Below are 11,661 nucleotides of genomic sequence, written 5' to 3' on the forward strand. Positions count from 1 at the left end.
AGGGAGGCCAGAAATGTCTGCCTAGTGCCTTAGATGCTCTTCCTCTGGATGCCCTTTAAAAATGTCCCAGCCCTTGAGCTTCTAAAGCCTTGGTCTAAACTATGTGACCGACAGGACCCTAGACACAGTTTATTACAAGTATGCATTCCCCACGTGCAGGTGTTTGATGAAAGAATGGTAGAGTACACAACCACAGCTAACACTTAGATCTTCTGGTGTAAGTTTGGATGATCAGAGGGGAGAGGAACTGGGGGTGGCAGTGCACACCTATAATCCCAGCACTCAGGAGGCAGAGGTAGGTGGATCTCTTTGAGTTCAGGGCCAGCCTAGTCTGTAAAACGAGTTCCAAGACTGCCAGGCCAGGGCTGTTCCCCAGAGAGACCCTGTCTCAAAAACCTAACCAAACCAATGAAACAATAAAAAAGAGAGGGAAGAAGGGAGGAGGAGAGGAAGGTGGGCAGGGGCAGGAGAGAGGAGGAGGGGGAGGAAGTAATGAGGAGTCTGGACTGGAGTGGGAGCTGGGGACATATGTGCAGGAGACTGAGCTACGCTTCCTGTGTGGCTTTCAGGTACCAGGTCCGCTGCTACAGGAGTAGACCCGGGAGAGATAGACATGTGGTTTTCAAGGTTATCTCCACTCTGCCAATTCTTGTCTAATGGATTGGTTTTAGATACTTTGCCCCCGAGAAACCAGCTCTCTCTGGACTCATGATCCCAGCAAAACCCAGCTGTTAAGTATCACTTGGGTCAGTGAGAATTGGGGTTTCCCTAAATCTCCCACATAGGAGAAATCTTGAGAGGACACCAGGTCCTACAAGGTCGGGCACATGTTCTCATCCTTGGAAGCAGATGGTATGAGACCGTGGCGGAAGGCACCCACCTGGCACAATGTCTGTGAAGTCAGAGGCTAGGAAGACGTAGGCCTGAAGCAGCAGGTGGGGCCCCGTCTGCAGCAGAGCCTCCAGGAGCCGCAGGGCTGACAGGTCAGCCTCCTGCAGGTACAGCTGTCCCCAGCAGGAAACCTCCTTTCCCTTCCACAGAGCTGTAGCCACAGAGTCCCAGTGCCTACAGAGAGCAAAGGCATTATGAGGCGGACCATGAAACTGGCTACTCGGACTTCCACACCAACCTTTCACATGGAGATAGGAGGCATTCTTTTTTTTTTTTTTTTTGGTTTTTCGAGACAGGGTTTCTCTGTGTAGTCCTGGCTGTCCTGGAACTCACTCTGTAGACCAGGCTGGCCTTGAACTCAGAAATCTGCCTGCCTCTGCCTCCCAAGTGCTGGGATAAAGGCATGTGCCACCACCGCCCGGTGATAGGAGGCATTCTTAAGAATGGCTCTCTGTACCTACTGTGTCGTTTGCGGCCAGCACTTAGGCTGTGGTGCTAAGCTCTGAGTCCAAGCTGCATATTTCAGTTCAAACTTCAAGTGTTCAGCAGTAGTCGATTTTCCCCAAGGTTGGAAGGGCCAGGGGTGGGGAGACTGAAGTTATGACAGAGCTAGGGAACCTAGGCTGGGCCTGATGAGGCTTGCAGGAAGACTTGACCAGTGTCCTCACCCCAGATCTTTGTGGAAGGAGAGTGAACCCCTTCAACAGAGATCTGCTGCAGGGCACTATGGATAATCATCTCTTTAGAGCACAGAGATGAGGGAGCCCTCACCTCCCTCCTTGGAATGTAGAACTCTCAGTACCCTGAGCCTGGAACCCTCTAAGAGCAGCTGGGAAGGTGGGTCTAGGATCCTCACCAGAGGTGGGCAAGAGACCCAGATGGGTGGGGCAAGATGGGGGGAAGCTGGGGGCTGTAATGATCCTAGTGAAGCACACCAGGATTCTCGGATTCCACCCATGAAAGTTGACTTTTCTCTGGAAAACTGAAATTGGAAGAGGTATGTGTGCTGTGTTTAGGTAGGGCATAAATGTATACATTTGTGTTGTGTATTAGTGAGTACATGTGTAAATGTATGTGCACATGTGTATATGCAGTATGCAAACACACATGCCTGTGTAGAGTATATGCAAACATAGTGTATATGCACACATAGGCATATATATGTAGGTTTACACAGGTACAAGTACACATGCAGTGTGTATCACAACGTGCATATGTCCACACATGTATCATACATATACATGTACTCTCTCTCTCTCTATGTGGGTGTACATGTATATATATATGTATATATGTGTGTGTATATATATATTACATATATACACAGGTGTGTAGGTGTGTATGTGAGAAAGCTATCTTTCTTACTTTACTATACTTACTATACTATATTTAAGCAGTAAGTACTGAAGGTTTGGGAGAGATAGAAGTGTTGGGTATAGAAAGGAAGGAGTGAATGTAGGGAATGTTGGAGTATGCAGAGCAGGGTGGACAGGGGCTTATAGATGGCTCTGAGACTTCAAGCTTAAGCTCTTGGAAGTGGCAATGCTAACATATAACAGAAGGACACCTGCCAGCAGCTGCTTGATTGATAGGGGAGAATACAAATTTTGTTTTCAGAAATGAGGAACGTGAGAACCTGTGGAGTCTTCCCTCACACCTTGGAAGGATCTGGGGCTTTTGGTTATAAATTAGGACTCATGGACAGAGGCAAATGGTTGTAAATTAGGACTCATGATCTTGCAAATGGCATGGTGGATAGGAAGTGGCTAGAGAAAGTGGCGCATAGATAATGGGGGCCCTCCGAGGCAGAACTTCAGCAACTAGTCACCCTGAGGAAAACGAAGTCACCAAAAACTGTTTGGTGGTAAGGGCAGTAAGTCTGAAAAAGCATGGAGTGTTTTCAGAGTCAAGTGCAGACACAATGCAGAGGCACACAGGGAGCAAAAGGCTGCTGGGTTGTGAGAGGGGCAGCTAGAAAGCAGGGGCCTGTGGGCTGGGCAGGGCCACACGGTCACATCAGCTTAGGCATGATTAGATGACCTCAGTGTGCAACAAGAATCAAAACCTAGAAAGAAGCCAGACCATGCCCTTGTCTGTGTTTCCACAAGCACACAGTAGGCACTTTGTTTTCATACTCTCATCTTGTAAAAGTCGGCTAGGAAGGCTCTTCACAAGAGCCCGGATAACCACACCAGCTGCCTCTGGGGTCACTGCGGGGCTTTGAGGGCCCACAAGGATAAGGTTTTAAGTCCACCTACAGGCTCCCTGGGGGCTATGCTCCACATCAAGGAGGCCGAGTGGTTCCATCTGGGAACTGCTTGAGTGGGAATCAGATGAGTACTCGTGTGTGTGTGTGTGTGTGTGTGTGTGTGTGTGTGTAGCAGAGTCCTCATTGGAGAGGCCAAGGTGGCCAGTGAGTGCATCCTGGAGAGAACGGGCAAGCTATGGATGTGAAGCTGAGTTGGGAGAGGGGAGATGAGAGATTAGCAAGATAGAACAGTGGAGTGGGAGAGGCCCATGGCTGGGAATGAAGCTTTGGAGTGGATTGCAATGCTGTGGTCAGGCAGGGAGATGGAGGAACTCAGGCTGAGGCTAGTAGGCAGCTGCTCGGGGGTGGCGTGGGGTGGGGTGGCTCTTGGGAAGTTGGAATAAGATGGGAGCTGTAGAAACTTGTTTATGAGGTCCTGAAAGGCACCCAGACTTCTCTTCTGGATGCTGTGCCTCAGCCCCCCATCTCTTTCCAACCATCCTGGGTTTCTCACTGTGCCAACTGTTCCTGGTACCATCTTTACAAGGCCTGATAGGCTCCTTTGTTCCAGCCCCTTCCTGATGATACTCCTGCTTTCAGCTGTTCCCAAGTTAGTCTCAGACACCGTACTTAATTAGATGTGTCTGCAGCCTGTCAGGGCACACACAAGATACTCCATGTGAGCCCGTGTCGCTGATGGCCAAGAGACCTCGCTGCAGTAAAAACAACAAACATCTACACAGAAGCCTGGAAGTGCAATCACCACTCCTGACAGTCTTTGGAATTAAGCTTTTCTAAGCTTTTACCAGGCTAAGAAAAAAGTCACGCGCGTCCACCGCAACTAGAATAGTCTATCCTGGGCTCCACCACAACTAGAATAATCTATCCTGGGCTCACAGCTTAGGGAATGAGTGGTTCTTCCGTTCATCTTTTTAACATTAACACCTATGTCGTGTCAAGCTGGTCTTATACGCCCTTAGAGATGGTCTCAATTTTCTCTTCACTAAAGGAAAGTTGCTGTGCCAAGATGCATGCTGGGTAGGAGAGTGTTAGGTTGTCTCCCTTCCTCTCAGGCTGAATTTCTAAACAGATATGCCGGCTTTTTAAAAAGAAAGAGGCGCAAGTACATGCAGTGCTAGAGAGTGGAAACAAAGTGTTCAGATGAAAAGAGTAACTGCCATGGTGTAAGTTGAGTTGTAACTACCACCAGGTTCTCTTAAACAGCAGACTTAACATTATAGTTTGTGTCGTTTGAAATTAAAACCAGAATTCATTTATGTCTTCAGCCCTTGCATTTTTTATAAGCGGTTTCACCTCAAGGGGTTTACGTTTTATTGACTTTTTTCTGTTGCTAGTTCATTCGTCTGCATTTCATTATGGAGTCAGTTAATGGGTTTCATTTTTATAAAGTTCGAGGTTGTACAAACACAACTGTTCTGGCTCCCCCTAGAGGTGATTTTGACAAACTGCAATAAGACCAGACCAGATCAGACCAGACCAGACCAGACCAGACCAGACCAGACCAAACCAAACCAAACCAAAGGTGGTCTGTAGGGATGGGTTAACTCCTGTTTGTGAGAGACACTTTCAGAGCATGAAAGGGATTCACCACTTTGAACTTTCAGCGCTTTCTGTTGAGGAGGGAGACTGTGGTTGGGCTCATGAGCAATCTCCGAAACACTGTGGAGGGGGGTCTCTGATAGGCTTCTGGTTGCCAGGAAACTGAGAGCCAATACTCTGGTCTACTTCTATGACCTGCACAATCTGGCTTTCTCTTCGGAGGTGTAACTTTATCTCTTCCTGGAAATCTATACTTACTTTCCCTCAATTCTCTCCTTTAAAAATTATGCATTAATTTAAAAGTGCAGATTTATTTTTATTTATGTGTGTGCCTGCCTCGGTGTCTGTGTACGAGTGAGAGCCTGTGAAGGCCAAAAGAGGGCATCAGCTCGCCTGGAGCTGGAGTTAGAGGCAGTTGTAAGCCATCTTATGTGGGTTCTGGGAACCACACAGTAGTTTGTACTCTCTATCCCTGAGCTCACTCAAGCTACCATATTATTATTATTATCAATTATGTAATAATAAATTAATATTTTATCACATTAACTTATTATATCATTACACAATAAATATAAAATATTATTATAAAATATAAATATACATATTATATTATGTTAAATAATAGATTAACAAATATATATTAGTAATAATAGTAATTTTGAGACATATATGTCTCATCATGTATCTCTGAGTGGCTTGGAGCTAAATATGTAGCACAGGCTGGCCTCTACCTCACAGAGATCTGCCTGATTTTTTTATCTTAAAGGCTAGGATTAAAGGCTGTATATATTAGTTTTTAATCACCTGAATGTTTTTTTTTTCAATTAGCTATACATGGCTTTTTGTTTCTCCCAATTTTTGATTTGCACTTGTCTTTCATTTATCCATAATTAGGTTTTAAATATGTACCAGAAACTGTGCCATCACTTAGTGATGATATTGAGAGCCCAGGGGCTTCACTGTCAAATACCGTAATCTAGACCAGCCTCTGACTCCACTTCCCTGAAGGCTTATGCAGTCTCTACAGAGCCTGAGAAGGCAGATTTACCTGCGGAACAGTTAAGGACGCTTCTCTCTAAAGGCTGCTTTGAATTCTGCTTTTGAGCTATCAAATGCTTGCTTACGTTGAAGCTATGTCACTAGTCAGATACACCATTATCTTTGAGGTCTCACCACATACAGCTTCAGTGAGCCCTCTGTCCTTATACAAGGCCAGGCCAGGGAAAGGAGGGAGTAGAGAATAGGGCCTGTTCCAGGAAGGCTGCAGTCCCAAATTCTATGAGACACCTTCTCCCCCTGTTGACAGTGACAGCCCTATTGTTTCAGGAGAGCACAGAGCTCAGACCGGAAAGCCCAACTTGGGATAAACTGCTCTAACACATGTGTTTTTGATGCCTCTATGTGACAAACATCTGCTGGAAGGGAACATGAAGAAGAGGCAGTCACTTGATGTCTCCCTAGAAGCACTTTCTACTCTGACCCAAGTCCAACCTGGTTCCTTATTTCTTCCCCGTTTATAAAAGTCCCCTCAACTCTCCAGGGTTATGGGGCAGCTGGGAGTGGAAATGTGCTGTCTGTAAATGCATAGCTTTCCATCTCCAGGTGACAATAATCTTTCACCTCTGGAGACACTTGTGGACACTGGAAAGCCACCACACCAGGGACATACCCGACACCCTTTTATACAAAGAAAAGAAAACCAAACCAAAAAAAAAAAAAAAAAAAAAAAAGAATGCTGGCCCTGGCTCTCAGGTGCTTCTTCCTGCCATGAATGCATAAAGCAAATGCCATCACATGGCTTTACTGTCTAGCTTGTGGTTGGTTAAGTCTGTGCCACCTTCATGGACTAAGGTAGTAGGTGTCAGATGGAGCACTTTATGCAAGCTGATTTAGGAGGGTCCAGAGGTTGATTAAAGGGTAGAAACAGCAGTGATGTAGAAGCTGGGTAAAGACAAGGTCACTGGTGTGGTGAGGAGGAGCCCCTGGCATTTGAGATGCTTTAGGATGCCAATGCCAGACAGGGTTGTGTCCCTGAACTTCCATGGCTTTAAGGTCAGAGTGTGTATGGATAGGGGAATTCTCCCGCTGCGTCAGATGGGAAGGGTGGGAGTGGGTATTCTTACCGCTTCCAGACGCCAAGCTGCAGAAGATGCAGTACTGCCAGCCACCAGTGACTCTGATGCCCATCTGCTTGGAACCACAGAAAACTCAGGGCCTGGACCAAGAACCCGGGCAGGAGGACAGAAAGGGCCAGCCACCCCCAGAGGAGACGGCCTGTGGCAAAGTAGTAAACTACGGAGCAGAGGCCTGGGGTAAAGACAAGATGAGGGGTGTTGAAATGACAGAGTTAGGCAATGCTTCATATACACTCGTCTACTGTATGTTATAGGGCTCTGACACCCTGAAAACCTTTCTGCCACAGACAGCACATTGTTCTTCCAAGAATGTGCCAGGGATACGCACTCTAGCTAACTCAGAGCTTCTGTCTTAGACCCATGTACCTTAGGGAATGGTACTTCTCTGCCTTAGCCTGTCCAGGGTCAGAGGCCAAGTAACTAGGGACTTATCTTTGAGCCCAAAGCTTGCAGAAAGTACCCACAGGAAATAAGTCCTCCGAATCTGTTCGCCATGGTCAGCCTGTCTTGTCTGATGAAGCTCCAACAGAGGCTCTGGCTCCTGATCAATGGAGTCTTTCCCTATGGCCTCACACAGTATGCCCTGCCTCTTAGCCCTGGGTACTGTGATCTTCCCTAAGTCTGTTCTATCCTACAGATGACTTAACTAAAACAAAACAAAACCCCAAATGGTCCCAGGTCCCAAACCAACTTAATAGCCTTACCATTAGCAAGGAGTCAACAGGGCCTGCTAGCAATAAAACAGGCACAATGGTAGTGGTAAGTGTGTGGGGTTGTCTGTGGGGCTACACCATATATGTGCTAAGTACCTGGTGGGGGGAACCCCAGTGATAGGGGATCCAACAACATGGAGTGATCTCGTCTTCACCATATGGTTATAGCCAACCAGGGCTGCATGTGCTGGACTTTAGTCATAGCTGGTTCTGTGTGAGGCTGGCTTTGGCTTTTCTTTTGGTTTGTGCTCCTAGGGATTAAACTCAAGGCTGTTCCTAAGCTAGGTAAGGCCTCTACTATCCCCGAGTCCGCTTTTCTTTTTATGTCGAGAAAAATTCTGCTAAGTCGCTCAGGCCAGCTTTAAACTCTTTCTGCAGCCTAGTTGGGTCTAGAACTCCTCACGTTCATCCACCCCAACCTCTTCAGTGGCTTGGATTATATGCCGTATGCCATCAGGCCAGGCTCCAGCTATATAACCACGGATGTCAGCAAGAAGCTGTGTTGGTATTACTGATTACTGAGGGAGGGCAGTGGAGGGCACTCAGGGACCCTTCCACACTACCGTTGCCCCCACCCCCCACCCCCCCGAGTTTTCCAGTATTACCAAGGAATGTGGATCTGCAGGCACAAACCCATTGCTCCGAGGCACAGCTGGGAACACAGCAGCCATGGGAAGAGAACGGCCACTATTCCTTTCTCAGTCCTTGTTCTGTTCAGTGCACTTACAAGCTTCTTGCTAAACATTCATTCCTTTCCCGTTAGAAAGCTAGGAGCCTGGGGCTCTTCGAGCAACAGTGTACATTCTAGCCTCTCTAGGGTCTAAGCTCGCGCCCTTTGGGGTTCTGAGTGGGTGTCGGGGACAGGAATAGGCAGGGATTATTCTGTAAATTAGAGGTAAATTTCAGAGACACCATGTCCAAGAAGGGACGCGGAACCTTGGTGGATCAGTATGGCGGAGTTTCCCCAGGGACAGGGCCTCTGTAAGAGAGTGGCGGAGGCACTCTATGCCAGCACTGAAAGGGTTACAAGTTCAAACGGGAAAGGCGCGAAAAGTATGGCCATCTTGCTTCACCTCCACTACCCGCAGGACCTGTGTCTCGAGCAAACCAGCGTTCTGTTGTGTCACAACCCCGAAAGGGGAACCGGTACCCTTTGGGGTCCCACTCCTTCATCTCTCCCAACTCTCCGATCGCGTGCCACCCCATCCCGGAGCACGGGTGTCCGGGGAGCCAGGGCGCCTCACCAAGTGCTGGCGCTCCAAAGTAGCCTCCTCACACAGCTCTTTGCAGAGCACCGGCGGGAGGAGCGGGAAGGGATTCAGGATTTGGAGTATGGGGAGGATCCATGCATGGAAGGATGTTTAACTGGATAGAGGAAATCATGCATGGTGAGGGGATCACACAGGGAGTGCTCTGCAGGCTAGGAGGGGGGAGTTACTGTGCCTGCACCCGCGCAGTGTTAGCTGCCTGCCTGCCGGAGGAGGAGGTGGTGCAGCGGTGGCAGATGTGCCCGCACACTGGGTTGGAGTAGGGTATTGGAGGGGTGAGCACTCGCGGGCTGCGCCGCACTCACGCGCGCTTTGCTCGGCCGCCTGTAGCAGGGCAGAGAGCCCCAGGAGCCCCGCGTGCATCTTCTGAGCTGCTGCTGCCTGTGCCCGCCCCTTCCCCTGCCGGGGACCCGGTTGGGAAGGCTTCCGGCTTGGGGCCCCAAAATAGGAGGCTTTTCTTCCCAGCCAGTTACTAAGTTGCTAGTAGGGTGGGGGTGAGGGCGGGGGAACTGACAGTTTCTTAGGGGGGCAGTCTCTCGGTCTGTGCCAGCATCCTAACGGCTGTAAGACACAACGCGGTTGTTCTAAGGCGAAATGGGTTAGTCACTGGGTGATTACAGTGGTCATAGTCAACGGGTTTGCTCAAAACAAAGGCCAATTAACTACTAGTCAGAGTGGTGTGTGTGTGTGTGTGTGTGTGTGTGTGTGTGTGTGTGTGTGTGTGATGGGAGGAGGAATTTGAATAGCTGATTGAGGCTTTTGAAAATTTTCAGTTATCTGTCCAGAATAGGGAAAGGAAAAGCACCTAAAAAAAAAACGGCATCTCCACCTTTAACAACCGCTTTGCTTTCAGACCTTTCTTCCAGGTATCCTGCAGGGTTAATTCAGATCCCCCAAAGCTGGAAGCAAACCTGCCCACGAAAAGTCTTTCTGGGAGATGGGAAAGCATCACCCTGACATTTGTTACGAGGTTATGTAGGATTGTGGCCGTGGATGTGGGGGCAAAGATTGTACTGAATCCTCCGTGCCCAGTGGGAAAAATGTTTTACAACCATTGAGCAGGCGTGGCAGGAAATTACTAAGTAGCCATCAGGCCTACAGCGATTCTGCCCAATAGAATTCTTGCGAAGGAATAAGAACCCGTAAATTAGGACTGGAAATAAAAGCTGTTCATGACTAGTGATGGGTGGGGAACATTTCAATACATTTCTCAACAATTATAGCCTTAAAGCATCCCGCCACTCTCCCTACCCCAAGTCCTAGGTGTATGGTTTGAGAAATGAATACATATTCCATATTTCATATGTTAAAAACCGTCCACAGCAGGCAAGGTGTAAGATCAGGATGTGGGCTGCCTCTCTGGTTTATCTTGTGTGCTGTGTCCAGTGTGGAGGGGCATGTGCCCCAGGCTCAGCATCCTATAAACGGAGGTCACAGAAGGGTTAGCTGGAAGGCACAACGGGGGATTCCAGCTGGGATACTGTACCTGATTCTATTCTATTGGATTGGCTGTGTAGCACAGGAGTTTGGCTCATGACCATACATCCTGTGCCAACAGCCTCCCTTCTCCCTGCCTTCCTTTTCTTCAGGACACTTATCCAATTACTTTTCCTCCTTGGCTGTAGTGTTACTTTTCACCAGTATGCTATGGCTGGAGGGGAGGGGCCTTCATTAGACTATTGACACTTTGTCCCTAGGCCTGACTCAGGGGAGACTGTTGTGAGACTTTTCCTAGAGAGACATAACATGGCAGACAAAAGCAATGGTTACACCCATGTCCAGCTTGGTGAACCAATGAGTACTTACTGAGGTGACTAACAGGAGTATGGGGGGGGGCACATGACTTACAAGGAGCAGGAATGTCTCAAAAGCAGCTGTGACATCAGAAAGATCTCCTTGACACAGGTTTCGATTTCTTCTGCAGGGTCCACCCGGCATTAGCCCAGAAATGCTGGTCTCCTCTACCCTTCAAGATGACTGGGAAATGAGAGATTTTTTGATAGTCTCTAGATTCTGCACACTCTTGGTAAGGCCCAGGCCTTGGCTGATATGGCTTGGTTAGATGGTTGATGGCCTCTCTGGAGAATAATCTGGCTTCGCAGTGTGAGAAGCCTTCGTCAGGGCAGGTAGAACTCCTTCCACACAGGATGCATCCATGCTCAGGACTAAAAGGGGTCCTAGAAGGTGCTAGGAGCTGCTTGTGGTTAGCCGTCCATCTCCTTCTTTCCTAGAGGGCTGCTTGTTAGACTCTGAAGGTGGCTGATTCAGGCCTCTCAAACAGGGTATGTCCTCCTGCTGACCCCTCAGGCACCCGACCAGCTCTTCTCTGTTCCCTTTAAATCCTGCATCCCCACCTCTCCCGTGTATTCAGTTGGTGCTGAGGCCACTTAACAGCCACTGTAAGGGTCAGGGGAAGAAGAACATCAGCAAGAGAAAGTAGTGGATCCTGATGGTTCCCATAGGGCCTAGAGTATAAAGAAGAGACTTCCAAGACGCTCATGTGATTGTGACGACCCAAGGCCAGAGTGTGGCCTTATTTTATTGGGACAGGATCTCCTATGCTCATGGATAACCTTAAGGGAGGACCTGTAGCACAGAGTAAAGCCTTGGTACTCAAACCTCCTGCTATTTGTCCAGAGGCTTCTGCAATTCTGTGAGAATGTATTTCTGGTTGTGACTTGACTTATCTCTCATCTTCAGACCCCTGGGTCAGTGCCTGCTGTCAGGCAGCCCAAACAGGACTCAGAGAGTTAGTGACTGGAAGCCCAGCATTCCAAGCACGGGGAGATCTTAACCAACGGAATAAGGTCGGAATAATATTCCAGGGATGTGAAAGGTTCCTTGTG

The 11,661-nt window shown here is 48.4% G+C and overlaps 1 protein-coding gene across 2 annotated transcripts in view; it reads right to left on the minus strand.

The window, feature by feature from the left end:
* Positions 1–9,191, minus strand: part of Xkr5 (XK related 5) — an 18,040-nt gene extending 8,849 nt beyond the window's left edge. For both annotated transcript variants that reach the window (XR_004109792.1, XM_031339223.1), the window contains exons 1-3: positions 9,121–9,191; positions 6,823–7,006; positions 881–1,065 (exon numbers count right to left, since the gene is read on the minus strand). Coding sequence is in view for 1 of the 2 variants with exons in the window: in XM_031339223.1 (XP_031195083.1) it covers positions 881–1,065; positions 6,823–7,006; positions 9,121–9,178 (427 nt within the window). In the remaining variant the exon portion in view is untranslated. The remainder of the gene's footprint in view (positions 1–880; positions 1,066–6,822; positions 7,007–9,120) is intronic.
* Positions 9,192–11,661: the final 2,470 nt, after the last annotated feature.

Source organism: Mastomys coucha, unplaced genomic scaffold, assembly GCF_008632895.1.
Source record: "Mastomys coucha isolate ucsf_1 unplaced genomic scaffold, UCSF_Mcou_1 pScaffold22, whole genome shotgun sequence".
Taxonomy (NCBI): Eukaryota; Metazoa; Chordata; class Mammalia; order Rodentia; family Muridae; genus Mastomys; species Mastomys coucha.